At 32.3% G+C, this 27267-nt stretch overlaps 1 protein-coding gene and 1 long non-coding RNA gene across 3 annotated transcripts in view; one reads left to right on the forward strand and one right to left on the reverse strand.

Moving 5' to 3' along the window:
• Nucleotides 1–12323, forward strand: part of LOC118195065 (uncharacterized) — a 94830-nt gene extending 82507 nt beyond the window's left edge. Inside the window, exon 3 of the long non-coding RNA XR_004759194.2 lies at nt 12185–12323. This is a non-coding gene — a long non-coding RNA (uncharacterized LOC118195065). The remainder of the gene's footprint in view (nt 1–12184) is intronic.
• Nucleotides 1–27267, reverse strand: part of LOC118195036 (zinc transporter foi-like) — a 128029-nt gene that overhangs the window by 36911 nt on the left and 63851 nt on the right. For both annotated transcript variants that reach the window (XM_035366273.2, XM_035366268.2), the window contains 4 exons: nt 21412–21651; nt 15991–16155; nt 12218–12673; nt 7037–7206 (listed from right to left, as the gene is read on the reverse strand). In XM_035366273.2, coding sequence (XP_035222164.1) covers nt 7037–7206; nt 12218–12673; nt 15991–16155; nt 21412–21604 — 984 coding nt within the window. In that variant the 5' untranslated portion in view covers nt 21605–21651. The remainder of the gene's footprint in view (nt 1–7036; nt 7207–12217; nt 12674–15990; nt 16156–21411; nt 21652–27267) is intronic.

Genomic DNA, 27267 nt, shown 5'->3' on the forward strand with positions numbered 1-27267 from the left:
TTTTCAAATTCTCTACACTTTTATCTTTCTAAAAATACCATTCTTTAATCTCTATGAAAATTAGAACTGTAAAAAACCTATTTTTAATTTGTCATCGAATGCTTTGATCAATGAGGATTTTTACATAAAAACGCGTTTTTCTCCAAACGTGATTTTTTTTATAACTCATTGTACCTTTTCTCAGAAACTACTGCTCACAGGTATCTAAAATTTTTATGGCTTATTTATTAGGTTTCCTAATATTTACTGAAATGAGCTTTTTGTGATAAACTTAGAAGAACTTTTTTGTGTGAAAAAAGTGCTAAAATTTACTATACCTAACAAAATATTCTGTAAATTACTCTAAAATTCAAAATGTTTCAAAAGCTTATTTCAGTATAATCAGATAGGTATACTTTAATTACACAAAAAATTTCAAGCGTGTATCTACAGCAGATTTTGAGAAAAGGTGCATCAAAAATGTCTAATTTAACATTGTCAGTATAGGGGTTGCTGATACCCCTTAATCAAGCAAAAACAATGTCAAATTTCACATTAAATTAACTACCATCTCCCGCCAGTAATGTTAGGTTTTTTTTTTTTTTTTTTTTTTTTTGTGTGTGTGTGTGTGTGTGTGTGTAAATGCATTTTGTAACATCATTCTCTACAATCATCTTTATACATTTTTTTTCATAGTTTAAAATGTTGCAAAAGATTTTAATTTGATTTCCATTTGACTTTTTGGAACCAATGTATATATATACAAATGTGTAACACTATCGCTTCACTCAGAATGAATTGTACTCTTGCAAAACAAACCTCCCTTTTTCATATAAATTTTCTGACTACACTATTTTTTGACAGAAATGTGGCCTGCGGATCTTTGCGAATTTATTGATGTGGCCCTTGGGAAAGAAAGGTTGAAGACCCCTAGTCTAATGGAAGCTTAGCTATTGGTTGAAAAAAAGGAGAGAATTACAACAACCAAAAACTTAAAATAAAATCCCAAATAAAATAAAGTACAAAGTAACAAACAATTAGTAGGCATAGCAGTCGGTAGATGGCTGCACATATGCTTGCAGTAAGATACAAGTGGAACAGATTACAAATAAAGTAAAATTAAAAATTAAATATACAATTTAAAAAATATTGGTAGTTCAATCCAGGCTCAAATCCAGCAAACAAGCAGACTACATAAATGCTTTTGCTTTTTTCCATGTGCAGTGTGAATATGAGCCAGTTTTGCTTAGAAAGTCTACTACAGAGATATTATACAGACCTCTATAGATATAGCCCTAGTCCATTTGGCGCTTATCAGTTAATCAAATGATAAATTATTGTGGTGATCTAAAAAATCACGGCATTTGGAAGCAAATCAGATTATAGTTATTTGTGTACTATCTGTATTGCAGTTAATAAAGAGAAAAAAGGTCACTAAAGCCTTGCAATCAAAAATTGCAACATTTATGTAAATGTTTCAATTTTACAACGTTACGATTCGCTGTTAACACGGCAATTAGCTTGGATTCAGCCAGTACCTCTTTCCTTAATCAGATAAGCCCATATATTCTTTCATACGAAATTAAATAGACAAACACAATGGGGAGATTATCACTTTCTTTATAGCAAATGAGAGTAGTTGTGAAATTTGTGAAAAGTTAGGTTTAAATATCAATTTTAGAGAAACTAAAAAGAAAATTTAAAAATTCAGATGGCTAAGAGTCAATTAATAAAAAAGTGAAAGAATAAAAAACTTAAATATCTTTTTCAATGGTGAACTGTTTTATAACCATGAGCTAATGCCAATGGATTTGAGAAATTTACAAGAAGCAGCTTGTAACATACATAGCACTTAAATATCTGAATTATACTAATTGTACAGAAATTTTCTCAGAAATATCTAGTTATAAAAATATTCTGGATGCCAAAATAATTGTTATTTAGATCTTTCAAACATATTTCCAAATTTCAAAGTTGTATTAAAAGTGTATTTGACATTGACAATTACTGTTTCTAATGGTGGAAGAAGCTTCAGCAAATTAACAGTAATAAAAAAATTATGCAAAATCTTCACATGGTCAAGAAATATTTTTCAAGCGTAGTTTTCTCTCTGTATGACACAAATTAAGTAATTGTGTAAATTTAAAAAAAAAAAAAAAAAAGGTATTGATAACGTTGCTTCATTAAAGAACACAAAAATTTATAAAAAATGCTTCAAAGTAATTCCAGCAAATTTTCATATTAATTATATTAATATTTACTCTATTTCAGTGTTACTTGCTGCTAATCAAAAGAATACTTTACCATTTTTCATTTATAAACTATAAACAATTATTTCCATAATTTTTTAATACAACATATAGGCTATGACAAAAATACGTTATGAAAATATGTAAGAGTATGATGATTTAAAATAATTACTTTTGATGGCTCTGAAGGTGCACAAATATAGTAAATTTGATGGTAAGTAGGTGTGCATATTAATGTCTTTGCTTCTTGTTAGCACTTCGGAATCTACTGATCTAAAATCAAACAGATTTCCCGAAACCTGATATGTCCTCCCAAATGACAGCTCGAATCTCAAAATGTAAAATTATCATTTTTTGTAAGACAGCATAACAATTTGTTGTTTCTTTTCTTTCAATTAAATAAAAATATACATTATTTTGATTAGGCTTTAATTCTTTCAATTAAAAAATGCATTATATTCATATTTTCATTTCACTTTTATAATGTATTAACTGTAATTAATAATAGTATAAATTAATAATAGTATAAAATGGAATGAGAATTTTGAATACAAACATTAATTTTGTTTTATATTAAATTTAGAATTATTACCCACAAATAATTTTTTTTAGATAAAATTCAAATGTGTTATAAGAAAAAGTTTAAAATTTGTTTTGTAATACCATTCAGGCTCATAAACTGTATCAGATAATTATTGATTATTTCATAAGTTTCATAAAACTGGCTTATAACTCTCAGATTATTTCATTAGTTCCATGACCTTCTCTTTCTCTATATTTTAAACTATCCTTTCCCTACCACACCACAAATAAAATAAATTTATAAAGCTTTTTTATGATTTAAAAAATGCATTAAAAGAAAAAAAAATAGAAGTGCCACCCAGACAGTATAGTGGTTAGGGGAGCCTGATTGTGATAACAAAGAGCCCAGGTTTGAATCCCAGAGCATGGATGTAAAATTGTCTGTCCCTTCGTAGGAGGTAATGGTGGCCGCATATTAGGTGCCTCCATAATAAAATGGCCGTCACTTCTGGTTTTAGTAGTGGCCAATGCCGGTATAAGCAAGTGTCCGCCATTCATTAAATAATTTTTTTTTTTTTTAAATAAATAAAATAGAAAAGAAGGAAGAAAATCTGAATGCATTCAAATTTTGACGTTGCACCACACAGTTTGTTCTTTTTATGCTCTTCTTGAACTTGTATTTTATCTGTCTGCTCTTGGACTCATTTCCACTGACACAAGTTCTTTTGTATTTTTAACTTCATTATTAAACATCACTTTTTTCATACTTATGTTGCATAAAATTCAGTAGCAACATCACAAAATGTTTAAAAACAGCATATCTTTATAATTCCCGATATAGTGTTAATTATATACTATTAACATGGAAATAATATATATATATATATAATGCAAATGTTATATATGTATATATATATATATACATTATTCCAATATAGTTGCCATACATTTTTAATCTAGAAGAGCAATCATTCTCGAACCTCACTTTTGTTGTCAATTTCACTTTTCAAATAACTAGCCACTGGCAGTCTTAATTACATAAAAATAGATAGTTATTATAAAAAAAGAAGAAATATATAACGCTTTTAATAAATCGAGCTGTGGTCATTTCATGGGTCTAGGCTAGTAATTAATAAAAGGGATAGTAATAAATAAAAGGGGTGTTTATTGTTTTTAAATGTCTTAGTGTGTTAATCAAAACCAAGTAGATTTAATTTTAAAAAAAATTAAATATCTTATGCTTTGCAAAAAGGCAATTAACTGGTGCATGGAAGTTTAAAATATTTTATATTGGAAATCAAATTCCCAATAAAGTATTAATTGTTGCAATGCATTTTTTATATCCGTTATGTGATTTTTTTAAAAATAATACATGGCGATAACATTTGCTTGCAACATATGAAAAGCAAAGCAGACAGAAAATTAATATGATGGACAAAAAGTGAGATTTAAGACAAATAGACTTTTGCTTAAAAAAAAAGAAGCTAACCCAGCATTTTGTGTAATATGAAATTGCAGGCTTCTTTCCAATGATGGCAGGGCAGCCAATCCATTAGGAAGTTGCATATCTGCCAGGTGACCCCACTGACGGAAATAATTGGCAAGTTCCTGGATTGCAGGCTCCCCAGGCCTGTGTTTGGCAGAGGAGCAAGTAAAATGTTGTGTTTCAGTCTTTTCCGAAAATCCGCAAAACACTTGTATTTCTTGCATGATGAATGCTGAGGGGTGCAAAAAAGAGTGCTGGACGAATCAATGTTTTGGGGATGGAAGAAGGGTGCAATGAGGGTAAAGAGAACAGTTTCAGTGTCCACGTGTATGGAAATAGAGATGGATAGATACAACTTAATATAGTGTTAATGGGCTTCCACAATGTGAGCAGTTAAGGAGTTCTGTGGATAATTACAATATAGATGAAGGTATGACTTGCATAGATATACTTGGAACAATCAGATATGTAAAACATTGAGTGTGACAAGGAAGATATAACAGAGTTACTAATATTAAAAGATAAAATAATACATTCACAAAGCAATGTACACAATTATTCAAAGTTAAAATTAGAGTACATGACATTAATTTAAAGAATGATATATCATGATTTTGAAATTTATTTTTAAACTTGACGAAACAGCCACTTTCCTACTGAATTCTATACAGTGCTTTTATTTCAATTCATCTCACTTAAACTCTACTTACTTAGCTTAAACTCAGCTTGCTAAAAAACATTTTTGTTGTAATAATTCTTACTTGTGCAAAAGATGAAATACCTTCGCATTTATTAATTATTGTTAATTGATCTGAAGTTGGTTTGTTTCCCTTGAAAAGTCAACTAATTTCTGGTCAATGACGATAATTACTTGGTTTATTCATTACATTTTTAATTTTAATTATACCTTTTTAAAAGTTTCCTTTTTCAATTTATTCAAGATTCATTTTTGATGTTTCCATTTAAAAATTTTTTCAAGATTCAGTTTTTAAATACGCTTATAAGTTACTTTATTTCAATAGAATTCTAATTATCTTTATCAAAGTAGATAATATATTTAATAATCCATTAGTAAATAGATTATATACATATATATTAATTTAATTATTAATGAATAGTAGATTGATTTGTTCCCCTTGACAAGTCAATTAATCTGCAATAAATGACAATAGTTACTTTTTCAATACTTAATTTTTTTACTTTTGATTTTGGTTATTATGATTTGATGTTTATGTTCTTAAAGTGACAGATATCTAGAAAATACTAATTAAAATACTGATGAAAATTAATTTTTTCTTTTAATAATTCATGGCTTTAATTGAATTTCTGTTCCTTGGAGAAGGTATATAAAAGGCTACTTTTTACTACTTGACTTAAAGACCAGTTTAAATTAGATTAAAATAAAGATAAATGCTTTTCCTACAGGATAAAAGGCATGTTTCATCAGACAGGTTAACAGTTAATCTGGAAATTAGTAAAGTTAGAAGAATGAAAATATTGATGGAAAAAGTAATACAGTTGAACTCCGCTATAATGAACCCACTTATAATGAACTTTCAGATATAATGAATAAACCTTTCATTCATGTTCAGTTTCCTATACTCTTAATGCTATTTTATAATGCATGAAACCTCCAAGAGTATGAATATCTTTGATTTATTTGAACTCACAAACACGAATGGGTTCTCCGAATCCATTTAAATTCTTTGATTGTGATGATACTATATTCAAGGCGATGCTGCTATGATAGAAATTTTTTAACTTTCATTATCCAAAGAGAGAGGAGAGAAATTTTTTAACTTTTTTTTAGAGAATGAAAAATTATACTCTTATCCGTTTGCTTTATTTCAGTATAGAAGCTCTTCATAAAGAGAATAAAAGTTATACCCTCGAAAACAGGAATTTTACATTCTTGAATTCTTTTGCAAGACATAAGATACTCTTTACAAAAGTTACTGAATCTTTGCATTGCAGCCATATGTACCTTGAGGGGGGACAATTGTATTGTTACTTGACATTGGATAAAATTCATCTTTTCCAGAAGATCAAAATGGTCTTTGACCAAACTCCCTATGCCCTGTTCTGTGTCAAAAATGCAGCAAATGGTAAGCTATAAACATAAAGCAGCTACATAAGATAAAATGAACATTATTCGAAAAATAAAAAAATGATTGCAGCCATATCAATATCTGCCAGAAATATAGTTTATCCAAGTGTTCAGTTGATACCATATGAAAAAATTGAAATTCTATAATTTCTGCTCATAGAAAAATTTAGATGCAAGAAAAAAGTTGAGAAAGGTGAAAGCATGGTTTGCCATCCAAAGAGGCCTTAATCTGCCAATATTTGATCAAATGCTTCAGATAAAAGTCAATGAAACTGCCAGACACTTTGAAGTGACTGGGGGAAAAAATGAACTACAAATTTAAAACCTGTGTGTAAAAATAATTAAAATTAAATCTTAATATGATTTTTAATTAAATTTATTATTCATTTATTTTGCTAAATGCGATAATGTTAATCAGTCCCCCCCTCCCCATTTATTCATCATTCAGTTTTTACATTTTTTGTGACATAATCCATTTTTCTTATCGGATCCAATAGACAAATATATTTCTTATCAGATGCAGAGAACAAATCTTCCAGTTTTTTTAAGTTCATTTAGCAGGGCTTGAACGTATTTACAGAAGGCAGTTTTGACAATCGAGCAATTTGGATTCTAACATCTATTGAAAAAAATCCGTAGGTACTTTATTGATGCATCAAATGTAGATTTGCTAAAAATACAAAAAGTACTCACATGGGGCATAAGGTGCAGAAGACCATCTCCAGACAAGCTTCCAATAGCCAATCCAACTAGAAACTGAAGCAAAGTGTGATAAAACCACTTCTGCATGATGGGAATGACAGCGACACTGAACAAGCCACAAAGACTGATTATTATAACTGCTAGAGATGCATAGAGCCATTCTGTGTAATCGAAAAAGAGATACAATCAGATTTAACTTAAATCTTTCTAATGCAATGCTACATTCAAATCCAAATTACGAGTATAAACATCCTACAAATTTATTTTTCATCAAAAATTGCTATTTAATTATGATACGTAATAAAAAATTTAAATTTGCAAATGCATTAAATTAAAGCATTTTATTTTTATTATGATTTAATTATTAATTTTACCACAGCTTATTTTTATTCCAATATATATGTTTGAAAAGTAAAATATATTTAATTTCAAGTTTAACATGAAATTAGAAAGTACATTAAACATTTTGCAATAACTGTATTACAATGATATACAAAAGCTAGATAAAACAAACTCTTACAAATACTCTTACTCTCTTTCCATAATAATACAGTAAACTTGCCTCTCTTTAAACATCCAGTTTATTGAATACACATTTCTGAGAACTACAGTTTTGACCCTGATGAATATTCATTTCCATTTATGAGCTTTTGATAATGTTAATATCGATAATGTTATTGTTATAACATTAATAATGTTAATTTATGATAATGTTAATGATATTATTTAATAATTAATTTATGATAATGTTATAATAATGTTAATGATATTATTAATGATAATTATGTTAATAATGTTAATTTCGATAATGTAATGAATATCTTTGTGGTTCTTATGAGTTTGCAAAATCAAGAATCTATTGTATTGGCAATTGAATCAATAATGAAGAAAAATTAGAATATTTAAATATTTCTGCAGATATAAAATACAATTTTTTTTTTTAAAAGGCATAAAAACATTGTTTGAAAGAATACTTTTTAAAATTGAAAGCTTCTGAAACTTTCTAAAATGAAGGACTGATCTTTATTGCTACAAGCAGAGATATAATAAATAACTGTATAGAAGATGACCACTTGTGCGTTTCATGATTTTTATTGATCTTCCTGATTCATTCATTTTTTTCAGTTTTTTCCACAGTGAATTCATCAGCGAAATTTTCTACATGTTATCTTACCACACCACATTAAAAAACCTTTTGAGCAATTTGTTGCAAATGTTACATTACATAATTCTTTTGCAGGCATATTGTATATGGTATAAAACTGATTTTAACTTTGATGAATGCTGATTTGCTCAAGATGGAGACAAAGAATGTCTAACACAAGAAATTATCTCCTCCCAGTCACATAATGTACAAGTATTACATTTTTAATTACAAGAAACATACAGTCAAGTCAAATTATCAGAATCTATTTCTGACATTATACATAAACAGGCAATAATAGAAAACATCTCAAACTCTATGCATACACAAGGGCTAATCGTAAACAACAGATAAATAGCAGACATGATGAGAAATTTCTGACTGAATAATGTTAAGATTTACAATCATCTGCTTAATTTGCAGCTCATCTAAGCCAAACAATTTAAACATAATTGTTTTGACACCTCACATTGTAAAATAAAACTGATGTCACTATTCTAAAAATCCAATTGCTGCTTAATCTTCGCCCACCAGCAGGGGCGTAGCTAGAGGGGGGCATCTGTCCCCGAGCGCAGAATCCAAGGGGCGCCAAACTGATGTTACGACATTTTAGAATTAAATGTTTTCCATCCTTGGCAAGCAGTATGGGGCGCAAAATCTTCAGTTGTTCCTGGGCGCTGAAAACCCTAGCTACGACTCTGCCCACCAGTGGCCGAGTCGGCTGAACACTAGTAGTTCGGTCCGAGGTTCGGATCCCGTGAATGGGCTGGCTGCATGGGCGTTTTCATGGTTTTCCCCATGTGTAACGTGTATACGAACTAGTTTCTCTTAGAAAGTCCTCCACGAAGCATTCCTCCGATTAGGCAGATAGCCCTCGAGGCTTTGCCATAATCACACACACACACACCTGTTTAATCTTCCCAGAATGCAGGGAAATTATCCTCTTGTCTTTAGCTTAGGGATTCCAAAAATGCTAAAGGAACAGAATAATAAATAGCAAATGTAACTGAACATTCATTGGCACTATATGGCTTAACAGTTTAGAAAGTAATACAATAACAAAACTTTAACTCTGTTTTTTACACCTATGAATAAAATAATATTTTATATATTTAAAATTGGAAAGATTAACAACCTAGCTCATAATTTAAGCAAGTCCCATCAATGGATACACATAGTTCCATAATGACCACTGAATACTCATACTTCATCCCAGGTGAATGGACTGACTGCATTTTTATAGTTACCCCATGTGCTATGTGAACCAGTTTCTCTTAGAAAGTCATCCACAAAAGCATCCCTCCCCCTAGTCAGATAGATCATGTGTGCTTTGCCATATTCAAATAACCCAACCTAGTGTAAGATAATGTGACGAGATTTTGGAAAAGAAGACTAAATCATACATTTTGAAGAATTTAATTTAGTTTATGAAATCAAAACAATGTCAAGTTTTTGAATAAAGATTGGATTTCTAAAATACTGCAAATTTGAATAATTTTAATTTATGTATTTGTTAAGAATCTATACACATGTAAAAGCATACTCCAGTTTTTGTATGTATGTAAATAACTTTAGTGAAGTTATCTTTAAAACTGTATTATCGTTTGTATAATGCATTGTTATGGTTTTTGTATTTAGTTTGCCGTTTTTAGTAGAATTGAATTGACTTTTCTTGAACCTGCATGTAATTCTTTAATATATATTAATATTTTGGAATTCATTCTAGAATGTTACTTTAGGAATCAACAACAACAATATGAAAAAAATTGAATATTTCAGAATATCTACTGTTATGAATTCTTCTGTATGTAGTGTTTTGATAAAGCAAGAATAATTTAATATTCATTTTAAATCTTATTTTAATTGTGCAATATTTTTGAGTTAGTATACTTCTGCTACAGCCGGTTATATTTTAAAAAATTTAATCAATGACTTTTTTAAATTTCCGTATCAAAACTATCTCAGTTTTCGAAAATTTGATTTAACCCCTTAACTGCTGTGGAAAACGTAAAAGATTAATTTCCCAGTGCCACGGTTTTTCACACAGGCGCACGTAGTTATGCAATGTATTAGGGGAAAATAAGGGCAAGTTTTACTTTCTAAAAACTGTTTACTTTCACAAAATAAAGAATAATAGAAAAAATTAATGCACAAAATTTAATGTTGTGAGTAAAAGTATAATAAAAAGATGTAAGTATAATAAAAATGATGTTTTTATAATAAAAAATCCCTAAAATGGAGTTTCGATCAAGTCATTTTTAGACCAGTAAAGTGTAATATCAGGTTTCAGTGTTATTTCTTGTGAAATCAGTATGCCTAAAAAACATATATTTCTTCCGAACTGGTTGAATGCCACGATTTTGCTCTTGGTTTTTCGTTTGCAAGGTGTTAGTTCATATACTCGTCTACAACACGGTTAGTTTCAGTAACAATATGAAGCACGAGCAGTTCATCAAAAAATAATTCAAAAAAGATAAATGGGTTTGAAACATCCATAACATCTTTCTTTATTATGCTTCAACCTACTACAAAAAGTAAACGAAAACGGGGGACACAGAATAAAAAAAATACATTTTACTCAAATAACACCAATACCGCGCAGTCATTACTTTCACCTCTTTAGACACAGCCCTCTCTCCACTTTCTCCCCACACTTGTCTGAAAAAGTATCTTCCTTCGCATACTTTGTCAAGGTCATTGTGGTGTTGCATTTAAAAAGCTTTGCAAATAATTTTATGGGTAGCTGCGCAAAGCAAATGATAGTATTTTGGAAGGGCGTATATATATGCCTGGGGCAGTTAAAGTATCGGCTGAGCAAAGCGTATATATACGCCCGCTGCAGTTAAGGAGTTAAAAGAAGTTAAAGTAAAATCAGCAGACAACACTATAAGATAAAAATTTACTTTATAAAATATCGGGGAAAAAAATATATGAAAAATTTGATTCATATTCCTTATAAATTAAAAATTGCTTTCCATATATCATTAATAAATATTTATTATGCAAACTCTCTAGGAATTTAAAAAAATTATTTGGTAATTTAAGGTTAAAAATAAAAGGTAATTCACTGAAGATTTTAATAAAATCTGTAAATCACATTTGGTGTCATTATTATTATTTAAAACAAAGATGCCAAATCTAAAATGTGTCAGTATATAAACTCACATATATCTTAGGAAAATCTGAAGAAATGCGTAAAAATATTTCTACTTTAAGAAGATGCTAAAAATTATATGGGTTACAACTCAAATTTTTAAAAAAAAAAAAAAATTTATAAAAATTACTTAAAAATACAAATTTAGAAAATAAATCAGAAAAATGTGCGAATTTTTTTGGCACTGAACCTAAATTTCAAAATGTAAAAGAAGGAATCAAGTAAGTTTAATAATAATAAAAAAAGAAGATGTATCAAATTCAGTTAACACTTAGAAGCTAAAACTTTGACAACTAATTTTTTAAAAAACCATGTGATTTTTACAAAACACTTTGGCATAATTTGAGACATGCTATCGAAATATCATATGTCATTGGAGAAAAAATCCAATTTTGAGTTCAAATACCAACCTGTGTTAGATTAATTATACATGTGTTAACCAACCTGTGTTAGTTCAAAACCCTAAATCAGAATAATGCTATACATCTACTATGTAACCTAACTCATTCTTTCAAGACACGAAAAACGGAAGTTGAATTTCGTCTATCAGCCCAATAGAGTGGAAGATACAGAACTTTCGTCATTTTTTAATGGACGTACATTTCACTTTTTTGATATGATGATTTTTAAAAATTTTCTTTAACATAGCAAGCGCATTCAAATAGCATGGCAGATTTAAATCAAAATTTCACTGTTACTTTGTTACAAAACAAGTCTTTTGACTTGAATATTATTCCCTAATGACTTAAGTTATATATCTTATAGCGTCAATAATGTAAAAAGATTGCAAGTAAATGAAATAATAATTATAAATCACCTATTATGACTGTACTTTGAACAGTGAGAAAACATCACTTTTGGATAATATACATACCTTTCCCTGATATGTTTCGACTCGATGCAGCAAAATGTTGATGAAAATCAGCAGATGGTGCTACATCACTAGAATGCTCCTCTCCATGCTCATGATGATGATCACAAGAATGACCATCATGATTACTGCTATGACCATCTGGAAGACCTCCTTCTTTCACAGAATTTTCATCGTTACCTTCATTTTCAGATGATGACATTTCACTAGAATGATGATGATGATCTTCATCACTGTCGGAAATATCACTAGCATGAGATCTTTCATGAGAATCCTGATGATGATGAGTTTCACCATTTATATTGTGATCTTCATCACTTATGTCATGATGATCTTCACTATCATCAGTATCATTATGATGATGATGCATATGACTGTGAGCACTCGTCTTTCGTTTCTCCACTTTGGAAGACGATGTCAATGGTTTTGATGAGTGGTCATGATCTGCATGACTGCTTCCTAAAAAAATAATAAAAATACTTTTTTAACATTTTGATTATGTATCATTCATAAAAATTCCCATGTTGTATTGCACACTGCATGTAAATATTTTTATTCAGATAAGACAGAAAATAAAATAGCCATAAATGATTAAGCTACTACATTGCATAATCATAACAAGTACTTCTATTCAAGCCTAAATATCTATGAAATCTATCTGCATGCAGAGAGAGAAGAAACAAGAGATAGCAAAAATGAAATGAATAAAAATAATGAAATAAAACTTTCTGTCAAATTCTTTCAAGAGAAAGTTGTTTTGCGTAAAATTGCTACTTCTGATAATAATCATGAAATACAATTGTATTTCGGAGACAAAATTCAGTCGCACTGCAATCTTTCAGTTTATCGCAGTAAAAGAAGTATCCAAAAAGCCACATGGTTTGAGTCATCAAAATTGAGTTTCTTGAAGTGTGTGAGGTTTAGTTATGGTTGGAACGAAGAATTAACTTCAGTTAAATTTTGTGAAAATCAGTCTGTACGGATTTATATTTATTTTTACTAATAATTTAAATTTTAGTTCAGACTTTCCTACATGCCTCCATTCCCCTAATTGTCAGTGCCAGAATAGTTAAATTTTGGTAGCATGCATGGAAGAATGCAAATTCTACCTTGAGGAGAAAAGGCTATAAATACCGAGTTTTTAAAAGGAGAGTTAGAGAGTTGGGCTCTAGCTGCCGTCTCTTCCATAGGTACTTTGCTGATTGTTGGTTCAAATGGCCTAATTGCATTAATCTGCTGCCACTAGTTTTAGAAGGGGGTTGAAGTTTGGGATTTCGCTGAGCCCTGTAGTCTAGTTATATTTTTTTGTTAATATCTTCAAATTTTTAGTTTCTATTCTCTGACTTTCAGTTACCCACCCAAGTAGAGGCGAAGTTTGTTAGCATCAAGCAGACGCATTGTAAATTTTAAAGAGTTAATAAAGGGTTTGAACCCTTCTTCTGTGTACTTCCCTGCTACTCCTGTATCCAGATAGAAGTTAACCCCCTGGACACTACAAGTCAGTTAGAAATCAGTCATGAAACAGTTGACTAAAATAACTACATGCACAAGGTTTGTGTGGATTCTTTACTTAAACGTCAACAGCGTAAAATAGGAGGATTTGGTACGACTGCCGAAGTGGTTGAAAGTGTGTTCGCGAAGCGCAAAAACAATGCAGGGCGGATTCTACCACAACAATGAATCTTTGGTGAAACACGATGTGAAACAAACAAATGTTTCTTTGTGAAGCTGCCAAGCCGATCCATGAGCATTATATTAGAAGTAATTAAGGAAAATTTTAAAAACGGAACTATAATATATTCGGATTCGTGAAAATCATACTGCACTGAAACACTGGAAGAGAAAAGTTTTGAACATTTTTTTTGTTTCGAACACACTTGTGTCAATTCCGAAACTGGAACACACACACAAAAATGGAAAGACTATAGGGTAGCACCAATGGCGAAATAAGAAACAGAGTGAAATGGCACGTAATCATCTGGAAAGTTAACTCGTGGAATTTATCTGGAGAAGGCAAATGAAAGACCCATTTGAAAAATATTTAAATGATATTAAAATGTTTATGGCTTTAAAGTAAAAAATTCTTAGAACTAACATTTGGTAAAAATGTTTTATGTGTATAATGTGTGTTGTCACCATAAAGTCTGCTTAGTGAGATTTGTGCCGGTGAAATGAAAAAGTACCAACAAAATTTTCATATACACTCATGTCCATAAATTAAGGATAATTCGGAGTTACGCCGAAATCGAACTCTAAAATAAATATATCACCTGTAAAATCACTACACACATCTTCAAGAATCATATGCAAATTTCAGAAAGTAACCAGATGACACCGATGGTACGTCACAATGACGAGAGTGTAAGAGAGTGATATATAAGGAATACAGGCAAAGAAGTAAAATTATTCGCAGGCGCTTTATAAGCATTTCAGTGCAATAACCGAATAGTTATTGCACAAAGGACGCATTTGGATGATTTTTTTACGTGGTAGAATTATCGGCCGTCTGGAATGTGGGCGTACCCAACTGGAAGTATCAGACGAACTTGGAATTGCCCAGAGTGTCATCTCCATGCTTTGGCAACGATTCCAAGATGATGGTAATGTGAGTAGACACCAGCATAGGTCGCCCCAGAGTTACAACGCCGAATGAGGACCGGTAGTTGGCAGTTACTGCCAAAAGAAACAGGCGGAGCACAGCCTCAGACCTGTCTCGTCAGCTCTCTTCAGCCACTGGTACGACATTTCAAGGCAGACTGTGTACAGATGCTTAGGGCAGATCGGTCTATATGCTCGTAGACCTGTCAGATGTGTTCCACTTACTGCAACTCACTGTCGCCTGTGGTTAGCCTGGAGTAGAGAGCATGCATTGTGGACACCGCAACAGTGAGCTTGTGTGATGTTTTCTGACGAATCCAGGTTTAACTTGCAGTCTGATTCTCCCCGGACTTTCATATGGAGAGCTCCAGGTACCCGTTACCACCAAGAAAACATCATTGAACGACACCGTTACGACGGTGCAGGAGTGCTCGTTTGGGGTGGAATTATTCTGGGTTCCAGAACTGACCTGCATGTTCAAATTGGAACCATGACAAGCCACATCTATCGGGACGTCATTTTGGAACAATATGTACGTTTGTTTCGGGGCGCCATGTGCGCACAATTTGTGTTTATGGATGACAATGCCCGTCCTCACCGTGCAAACATCGTAAGCGAATGCCTTCAATCGGAGGATATCACCCGTATGGACTGGCCAGCATTCTCACCGGACTTTAATCCAGTAGAGCACGTGTGGGACGTACTTGGCCGACGAGTTGCAGCCAGTCAACCTCTTCCTACATGTATACCGGAACTTCGGAGAGCATTGCTTTTTGAGTGGTGTAATATCCCCCAAGATCAGATCGATAATTTGATACTCAGCATGCCTAGGCATTGTACGGACTGTTTTGCATATTCTGGGAGACATACAATATATTAACAATCATACCAACCATTATTATTGTTTTTTTGTAAATAGGTTTTTTTTTTTTTTTTTTTTTTTTTTTTTTTTAATTTGCTCCAGGGAGAAAAAATCGCTAATTTTTTTAATAATATCAAACATATAGCATCTTTTTTTGCTCTTTACCTTTTGTTTAGTAAATAAGCTTTACAAATAAGTCAAATTTGTTTTGCTTCTAACTCTTCCTTTGCCTGATTTTGCATTATCCTTAATTTATGGACATGAGTGTAATTTGCCAAAGAAAAACATTTCATATACCAGGAAATTGCTGTCTTACTTCTTTGCATTTTTGGAAGAGGAAGAATTAAGTCATCAGCTGCTGCTCGAGTATTCCGCTTCATTTGACTGCTGGACTTTATGGTTCTCAGTGTTTCAAAAGATGAAAGTGGGCCTTTCTTTGTTGACTTTGTCTGGTAGGAGCCACCCAACATGCTCTCAAAACCTAGAAAAGGCAGCACAGTTAGTAACTGACTAAAATTCTGAATATCTATGTTCAACTTGAAGTCAATCATTATTTTATGTATAACAAAACTAGCTCAGGCATGTCTCTGGGCGAGTGTCAGACATGGAGCAGTTTATTCATTTTCCATGAATCTCAAAATTCTTTAATATTCCGAATAAGATCCTATATGATTACATACTAATTATCTAATTACATTAGTTGTAATCTTGTAAGATTATTAATTAATTATAGGATAATTAGTTAGCAATCTTATAGGATTATTAAGCTATTAATATTCCTATATGATTACAAACTATTAACTTTTAATTATCGATTTTAATTTGGCTGCTTAAGCTTCTTGGATCTGATAAATCTCATTTCTGCAACAAATTAGAATATTTAATTCACTTCACAAATAAATAAAAATTGAAGTAAAGGATTATTCAAATTATGTCTTGAAACACTGCTTAAAAACTATTAGCCACCATTACTTGCAAAGTATCTGGAACTAAAGTATTTAAAGGAGTAAAACACACAAACTAATTTTCACTAATAACTCGACTCAAGTTATTGGGTTTTTAACTACACTGCTGCAGCTGGCCATTAAAATTGCTATATAATAAAATTGGCATGCAAAAAATTTCAAAGAATGAAACATTTCACATGAAAGGCATACTATATGCTGCGATATGCAAATGATTAGTATTCCAGAGCATGCGCACAAAACAGGTATGAGTAATGCCATCCAAATTATGCATAAATAGGAAAAATTAAGAGCTGTTCTCTCATTTGAATTGGTTGTTTGTAAAAAGGTCATGTTATGCCTCACGTAAGAATGAGAAATTCCTACCAGTATGCGTTAGAATTCGACTGTGACCTGTTGGGGTCTATGGTTTGTCATTCTGCAACATTGCTTTTTGTACTGGCCCCTTGAATGTGCATGGTTCCAGTCTTTTATCTAACAGCTAACTGTGCAGGAACCTCATGAACAGATAAACAAATAATCGCTTGATTTGAGGAACCGAGACATAAAACTCAAGAAGGATTAATTACCCTTTATTATTAAAAATAAAAATGTACATTCGGCTTCTTTCTCAGAGTGTACAGTAAAGCCTCCACTTGGGCTTGAACTCAAAGTAACAAGAAATAAAATTTAACTAAAAGATATAGCCAAAGCTGTCAAGAATGTCTAAGTAGTTGCCCTTAAATATCAAATAAGCTGGTGAAGCTCAAGAGCATGAAATACAGGTGAACGTAGAAATAGCTTAGAGAGACATAGCCAAAAGACGAAAGCGCACTAGTCAGAAACTCCTCTCTAACGAAGTCAGTGGAGCTTCGACCTTACTCATTTGCATTAAACGCAATTCTAAAAACACTTCTAGTAGGAAATTGCAAGCTGAAATTAGGAAGAATAGGAAAGTAGCTTTAATTAAAGATAACTGTTAAAAACTTAGGTGTCACACAAATATGGAATCAATGGATCCAGGAGGGACATACTGAATACAATTCAAGATCTCAGCAGCCCTGAGCCACTAATGCCTGAGGGGACAGACATGTTGCCCTTTCAGCCTTGCAGGATTGCACGGCCATCTTTTCTGAGTAGGGAACTTGGATCATGTGTATGACAACAAATGTCCACTCAGACAGTGTGACAATGTCATCAGCACAAAGGACCATCAACATGGCAATGCATTGTTGTGGCTTTCCTTGACGATTCCAGGTGAAATTACAATGGCATAACAAATGAGAACGTCGGGCACAGGAAAGGCATTACACTGCCTTTTCAAGCAAATCCTGATTCTGCATAAGGCATTATGTTGCATCTATGTGTAGACACAGAGAATAACAAATGTTACCAGCTTGCATTTGTTAGCATCATATGACACTTGCCATGTTAGTATGGAGTACCATTGCAGTCACCTCTTTTACACAAGCCAGCAATGTGGACAGCCACCATTACATTTCTGATGTATTAAGGCTAGTGGCTGCACTACTATCTTCAGGGCCTACATAATGTCATCTTTCAAAAAGACAATAACACATCACATGTTGCCCATGCTAATCTTGACTTTCCTCAATGCAGAAGGTGTTTGATTGCTGCCCCAGTCTGCATATTCTCTAGATCTCTCACCAACGGAGAACAACTGATCATGGGTTGCCAAGAGACTGTCATGCCACCATTCTTCAGCTACTAAGATTGATGAACTCTGGTATAGAGTTGAAGCCACATAAAATGAAGTACCCATATTTGTAGTTCAAGCTTAGTTCAAACTCAGTGTGAAGCCAGATTACAGCTGCTGTTGTTGCCAGAACAGGCAGCTGTGCAGACTGGATTTTGCACGCTGTGAACTGCAAACCATTTGTAAATTTGATTACTTCTTCCTCTTATACTGTACATGTTCACTAAATAAGATTCTGCTAATTCAGAAGTCAAACAACAAAAATCAGCGTTAATTTACAAAATTTTCACAGGACTAGTTTCGATGGTTTTACCGAACCATCATCTTCAGCTGCAAAACCGCAAATGAACAAGATAGGAAATAATGTTTAGATAAGGTAAGAAATTCTGGACAAGAATAAGCAAGTGGCGCCATCTGTTGGCGAAACCAGAACTAAAACATAATTTCTCTAAAAGCCGAAGGCAAATTTGGATTGGAATTAGGATCGTTAACTAGAACAGAAAGATTTTTATGAATGTGAAATGCCTCTAGAAAATCCAGTTCTCCAATGGAAGATGTTTTTTGAATAATTTTGGCAGCAGAAAAATTGAAAGTGTGATTTTCGGACCAACAATGTTGAGCAACAGAAGACTTCTGTGTTTCCTTTTTTCTAACATATGCCTCATGTTCTTTGACGCGAAATTTTAAGGCTCTCTTAGTTTGGCCAATGTAAATTAAACCGCACTGGCAAGGAATCCTATAAATACCCCAGGAATTCATATCCGGAATGGGGTCCTTGAGTATAGAAGTTGGAATTTTATTGATGGGAGAGTAAACAACCCGAAAGTTAAATTTCTGCAAAATATGTGCAACTTTATAGCTAATTGATGGAAAGAAGGGAATGACAACAGAATTTTTATAATCTCCTAAAATAAGAGTGTGGCTTTTAGTGTGTTGAGATGAGAATTTTTTAACTGCTTGATTAATAATGTTGGGTGAAAAGCCCCTGTCAATAGCTATTGCTTTTAAATAATTTAGTTCTTCATCAAGGGCTAGTTTGGAGGAGCAAACTTGAAGAGCACGGAAAACATAGGAATAAAATGAAGCTAACTTTTGTTTAGTCGGATGACATGATTTAAAGTGACATGATAAAGATTAAAGATTCTGCTGTTTGTTTTCCCTCCTAACATAGCAATTTTAATGGTCAGCAGTATTATCTCAGTTATCTGAAGCTGCTCACTAATGTACTGGTTACCTAAGTAGTTGCATTTTCGTTTCAAACTCACATTTACCGAATGGTTGTCAGAGCGCTAAATTACAATTCTGCTCACTATTTAAATCTTAAATAATTTTGTACTTTGCTGAAGGCAGATGAGAGAAATAGAAATTATAGAACAACTTAACAAAAATAATATTGACGTGCTAGTTAAAATAAATCTCACAATTCTACTAGAAATCACTGATCTTTTATAGATCCTACATAATCCTTGAAATATTATCTTCCTAACTAAATAAGATTTTACTCATATTCAAAATTAATTTTCCACACTATGCATATAAGCAGTTATTATAACACGCAGTTGATTCCTGGATGTTGACTAAATTATGATACTAATTAAATCAGAAAAGTCTCCAAACTTAAAACACAATAGCATTTAAAGGCAGATAATAAATATTAATTGCAGGTATACAAAGATTAAAAAACATCCTTGCAGATCCTCAATTTCTGAATGGGAAATGCATTATTAACACCTCATCAGTAAATGATGGTAACTCATTTGAATATGAACATTACTTTGACTTATTAACTGCCATGAACCCCATTTGGGATTTGTCTTAGTAGGGAAAATTTGGTAACTTTAATTAGGTTGTCAACAATGGTTACTTTTTTACATTACTGTTTAAACCTTTCTCAAGCTTTTGCACAAGTTCTTGAGTAGCAGTTGTTAAATGAGTGAGCTGGAAAATCTTATTTGTGAGAAAAAGTAAAATGAGTTTCAAGATTTCAACACTTTCAAACTGTGATATATCCTATTATTATGTACATCATTTCCAACTCCTATCTACTGCCGTGTTCTCTAGGGGTTTTAGAATATATTTACTAATTATTTATTGTCAATGTGAATTTTATTTTCCAGTGAGTGCTACTTGAATATCAATCCTCATTTGGGGCTAAACACAGATTTCATCTATATTCCATTCATATTCCAATTTCTAGTCTCTATGTCAGTCTAGACACCCAGAAATAAGTGTAAATTGAAAGTAAAAAATTTGGCAAATTATGGGTTTAAAAAGTATGTAACAAAATGTACCAATTAGTTATGACCAAACTTCATGACAAACAAGACAGCAGTCTTCTTCAGTATCTGATATGTATGATTCTATTTATTACCATCAATCAAAAATGCTGACAGAACAGCATAAAAATACATACAGCTTCTCTTACTGATAAATCTTAGACACAACATTACAAGTCTCCATGGCTTATGGATGTAAAATTCCACACAGATGGATGGCTTTCCAGTTCATTACATATGAAAATTTCTGCCAACTCCTGATAGATCGGATTTTAGGTTGGTGTATGTTGGAAAAAAAAAGAGTCAACATAAAAAGTAAGTGGATTAGTTTGTATATAATCAAGAAAAAAACCCTTATTCATGGCCTTTTGAAGAGTTTTCAAGTTTCAGAGCCAAACCATACTCCTTGAAGGGTTGATAAATATGGGAAATAAGGGAATTTTCAATGCCACCAAGTTTCACAGATTGTAAAATCAACATTACCAGGTTTAATCTGGCTAATTAATTACAGCTCAGCTTTCAAGAGCTATCTCTGAACCCTTTATGAGAGACATTCTAACTGAAACCGGCTCACTGCCAAACACAGTAGATACTATATAACTGCAAACAGTAAATCTGTTCGACAAAAACATACCCCGGAACGAATTACCACAGTATCCACTCAGGCACAGTGGATCTTCAGCAATATATAGCAGCTTGCACATAAAACAATACAGATGCTGAATATTCAACAAGAAAACATAGAAAATTAGAATAATGACTGTCGCACCACATGATGCAACAGCAAGATAACGACTTACTTCCAGATGCCTGATGCCGATCGTGACCATATTTTGTGAGATTCTTACTGGAGAGGTGAGAAGTATCATGAAATCTGGATTCATTGTGATTCTTTAGGTAGTCAGTGGAAGAGATGACACTACTGTGACTCGTAGTGACTATCAACAAACAAATGATGGAACTTGAAAAGCACATCATGGACCAATAATACATTCTTTAGACAGAAGTTTCTTTCTTTCCCAGACACCACAAAATACTACCTATAAAAAACAGAAAAACAAAGTCTGGCATTGGTTAAACAGTCTCAGGCCAGTAAGTTCACATGCATGTTCATACATGCACTCTGTGAAATTTGATAATTTTTCCACAGAATTAAATAAATTTAAATTGCATAACTAAAGCTTTATGTTTTCAAAAAACAAAACACTAAACTACTTTATAAATTTACCTCCTATCATATTTTTTTTGTTTGTTTGATCTGTTACAATTTTTGGTGCAATGAAGGCAAATAAAAATCTTTTTAAAACAAAATATTCTTTTAAATAAATTAATTAAATACTAATAATAACAAAAAAGCTGAAAGCTTTCAGATTTTAAATTATGCCCAAAGTGACCTTCTTTTTAACCTTTTGTGTGTTACCTTTGTTTATTAAATGTTCTTTGTACTTAAACCATAAAATTCAATTCAACAGCAATATCGCAAAATAATTTTAAAATGAGAATATCTTTAGAATTTCCAATACATAGTCTCGTGCAGTGGATATAAAAATGTTTCTTTCGGTACAATTTTGCAATTGCTCACTTTGAAATTGTCGAGTTTGTTAATCAAAAATTCGTTTAAGTGTTACAAAATATGAAATCGATAATAAAACAAATTTCAAATTAGGCCTTGAAGATGCCCATATTTGGTGGAAGATTATGTTATTCAAAATTGGATGGCTCTTGGTACTGTTGTTTTATCACAATGCGAGAAACATGCATATATTTATGCTGATTCTTCATTACTTAATTTCTTTAAATATAACACACGGCGATAATATTTGGGGGCAAATGAAAAGTGAACCCACATTTAATGCTATCAACACAAAATGCCAAAACAAAATTAGCCTTTCTGGGCTAGTAATAAAAGAAATCTAATCATTTCACACAATACTACAGAAAAAGGACCTTTTCTCATCAAATAAGCCCTTAAAATTGTCTTCTTTAAAAATTCCCCATATTTTTAACTGGAGTATTGTAGAAATTTGGGCATCACTACCATCATTTGGAAAGTAAAATTTCATCAAATTAAACTCACTATGCTACAAGAACATATTTACTCATACTAAAGCTTTTGTGTATAGTATGTACCCGGAAATGAGGTACTTAAATTACTGGTGCGTCGAAAATCCTCTTGAGAGCTTTAACCCCTTGCCTGCGAAACATATCTGAGAAAAACATGCAAAAAATGGGAAAATTTTTTCCCTTTCATTTTGTTCATTATTATCATTAAAATGTTAGAAACAGATTATTTAAAAAAAAATTCTTACAAAATAACTACTATATTTAATATTTTCACATATATGGGAAATGTTAATGGACAGTAATTTTTTATCAAAATACAGCAAAATAAATCATATGACATAATGTTCAAGATAAATTTAATAAACAAATATAACAATATTATTATTTATATAAACTGTTATGAATTCCATGTCCCTCAGATTCTCTTTGAATTTCACAACTCCTTCAAAATTCAGAATATGGTATATATGAAAACATGGCATAACACACAAGCCTACATCAGTCTTTACAATAAATTCTAGTCTGGCATCGTATCCTCTCTCCTGTTTCGTGAATTTTATGACAACAAAGGAAACATTGTCTGATTGAAGTAATCTTTATCTCCGTTGGTGGAATGTGTTCAGGAAAGTGTCAACCCATAAGTCGCAACAAGTTCACATTAGGATGCCCTGGTCCTATCGGCTGAATGTATGTCTTATTATCTTCAATGATTTGTTCCACGTTTGATATTCTGTAGTCCATACTACATTTACCACTGCCTGATGATTGCCCACGTTTTCCGGCAATGGGATAATCTGTAAGGTGTTGATCAAGTTTATCAAACCCTCCTGTGGTGATAGAGAGCAACTACTTTTAGGTTTCAGTTTCTTTTGCTTCTGCCGATCTTCCATCTCAATCATTTCTGCAGTATGGACCAAAGAAAGCAGGTAAATTTCTTTCTTGTCATGCTACTTCAGGACTTTTTTTACTTTTCCACACTAAAAAACCAGAACATCACCTTTGTTTGTTTCTTTTCTTTTCTTTTTTTTTTTTTTTTTTTTTTTTTAAATTGAGTAGTAAGTCCTTCCTGATTGCTCGTATATTTGTAAATTTCAGGTCCATATATTGGGAAAATGTTAAATTTCATATTATGCATTAAATGAACAGTGTTTGAACAATTCACGGAATTGAAACATCGATTTTCCTCTTGCCCGAACTCAGGTCGAGCATTCCAAAATTGGCTCATGTGCATTGCCTGAACAGAGTTCGGCGTCACAGACAAGGGGTTATTGGTTTAAATCCTGATAAAATAATTGTTGTTTGTAAGTGCTAGAACAAACTACATTCTCAGACATGAAATGCAAAGAATGCAAGAAATGCAAGTTCTAGAAAATGCAAGTATTGTTTATGTGTTTTGCAATGTGTTCTACCCTTCACTAGTGACATCTAGCAGCTCGCTACGATTTTACCCCCATTTTCTAGCATCGTACACATTACATTTGATTCTGTAACCAACTATGGTGCAAAAGTAATGAGCCATAGTACCTATGCAAGAATTACATAAAAATTGGTGAGCCGAAAATTCCCTCCAGAGGCTTTGTGGTAGGGAAAGAGGGGTGGTAGACCTTTGGATCTGTCCCACCGGGACGATAAATGTTTAAATTTATAATAATTTATCGGGACGATAAATTTTATGTTTCTCCATAAAGACTGGAACAGATCTTCTCCATTCTTGTTAGTAAAAGTCGGACACAGCCGATGATGCACCTTGGATGACACTTCCGGTGATGTGAAGGCAAAAAGACTGGTCGTTACTGAAGAATGAATTAAGGTACAAGTGTCCAGCCATTTGAAACAATAAAAACAGGGACACTTCAACATCTGGAATTCGAAAGTGCACCGAAAGACATCTTCAACATGAATTTTACTACCTTAGTTTCATTAAATGATAAATCAGTTACTGATAGCAAACTATCAAATCCCTGAGTGATGAAACTGTACACTTCGATTCAAATCATTCTATTACGATAGTTGCTATTAACTTAAATTTATAATTATTCTTTCTTCAAATAGCATATTTTATGATGCTGTGACATTCAGTTATAACGCTAAGCATATTTTATGATGCTGTGACAGTCAGTTACAACGCTAATCAAGGTTAACTTTAGTAGATAAATGCTTCTGAACTGTTTACGATTTGTTACTGGTATATAACATTATTACTGTCTACTACCAAAGACAGACACTAGTTTGAATCACCTAGCAATGGATAACTGAGAAAATAAGCTAATCCCTTAAAATAATAACAGTAATTTATATTTTCGAATGCTATGAAAAGATTCACCATTCCAACCTACGAAGCAAAGGGATCACTTCAGTTAGTTGAATCCTTCATTGAAATTCAATAGCAAGTACACCTTGCCCAAAAAAATTGATACAGTTCTACTGGACCGATTTTTAACTCGCGTTTTCCATGTCTCGAAAGCACCACTTAGGATATAGATTAGATTGATATGTAGCATTGTTTTAACATAGGTATTTTGCCACGAAATCAGACTTTTTCTGACATAACATACCCATTTTTTCCATATTTCGATTCTACGACTCGACCATGTCAAAGTGCCAAGTTTTGTGAAAAATCGCACAAGTCATTTTTAAAAAACTATCTCTTAGAATTTTAGCTCCTCCATGTTAATTGAATTTGGTATACATTTATAAATATCTCTTTTTTTATTAAACTTATTTGGTTTTTCCTTTCATATTTCGAAAATTTAGCTTCATTCCAAATAAAATTTGCCCATTTTTATGATTTATTTTTAAAATTTGTATTTTAAAATAATTTTTTATAAATTTTGGAAAACATTTTTGGATTACAACCTATAAAATTTTTGCAATCATCTTAAAAGTAGACGTATTTCTGAGCATACTAGCAAAAAAGATTTTATTCAACACTTTTTAAGATAAACGTGAATTTACTTATTGGCGTGTTTTTAAATTTGGCATATTTGTTATCAGCGATAATAAAGCCAAATGTATTTTACCCACTTTGTTAACCCTTTGCGCTCGTGGCGCTTTTCTGTCGGGTGAACCAGCAACTTGAGAGTAATCAACCACTCCCGCTTATATCGTGAGTTTCTTATTGTTAACTTAAAATAATTTTAGACACAATAAAACACTTTAAACTCGTATATTTTAATATTATACATATTTTTTTAACTTAATGAAACATATGTACTAAACATTACATTCTAAAATTTTGCTTCGTATGATATTTTACAAAACAATCTCCAATATGCATCCTTGGCTTGTCGGGCCATGTGTCACAGTAGTATACAGTTTTTCGCCTTTGGGACGTTCTTTGGGAGCAAACCTTGCAATCTTTTTTTTGCCCCATCAAAATAATATGCAGCTTCCCATTTAGTCGGATCGCTTCAGAAATGCTGTTTTCAAATATTGTAGGTGACTAAGCGGCCGTTCGTTTCTCTGCTTCTTTACTGAAAGAAAGCTTCTTTACTGAAAGAAAGTTCGTTTCTCTGCTTCTTTACTTATTTATAAAGAATGTATGAATTGATGGAGCAGATCTCCAAACCCCCCAAAAAATAGTTTTCGCCACTATTTTAACGGATTTTGTTAAAAAACAATATGTCGAAGCCAGTTGGTCAGCTCGATCAACACCGCTCATAAATTTGATGTAATTTACAATAACATGGGGCTTTTTTATAACGACTTCAATACCGCCTCGTAGAGTTCTTCTTACAGGAGTTATTCCTGCATTATTCCAAGTAGTCACAGCCGTCACAATCCTCTTATCCTTCCACGCTAAACCAAAATATTACCTTTACGATATGCACACGTGGTTCGATTCTCAAATCTTGGCTTTCGTATTTCACAGAGCAGGTGCTTTCTATTTGTCATGATCGTCCCAGTTATGTGGCACTTTTGTTTGTGTAATTCTTCCACCAATACATAACTCGTATAATAACGGTCCGTGAACATGTGGTGTCCCTGAACACCGGGAATTTTATCATGTATCATTTTGTATAGATGTAGCGGTATTATGGTTGATACCGGTAGATTGGGTCTTATCAAAGTATCTGTTGTTAGAGATCCATAGTACGGCAGAATAGCACAAATGAAGCCGGTATTTAAATCTGCGAGTGTATAAACTCGAATACCCATTTTGTAGGTTTCATTGGATTGTACGTAATGCATGATATGCGGCCTTTGAATTTGATAGTCGACTCATCCACACAAATCTGCTCTCCGGGTACAAAATAATTCAAGAATCTTTCATTTATATACTCGAGGAAACCAGATACTAACTGCAAACGGGTTCTAGGGTTTGTGTTTTCTGAGGGTATTGTCTTGAAGTGAAGTCTCCAAAATATTTGACAAAATCGATATCTCGTAAACGTGTCTGAGTAAAACGGAATATAACAAGTATCATTTTTTGACCAGTATTCTTGTATGTTTGCTATTGGCATTGTCCCCATATTTATGATTGCCCCAATAAACACCCAAAATTCGGTATATTAGAAGGTGTATTGAGAACACGGCAAAGCACACTAGGGCTATCTGCCTAATGGGAGGGATGCCTTCGTAGAGGACTTTCA

Source organism: Stegodyphus dumicola, chromosome 7 (assembly GCF_044657685.1).
Source record: "Stegodyphus dumicola isolate Sdum_Otavi_A_Nest chromosome 7, ASM4465768v1".
Taxonomy (NCBI): domain Eukaryota; kingdom Metazoa; phylum Arthropoda; class Arachnida; order Araneae; family Eresidae; genus Stegodyphus; species Stegodyphus dumicola.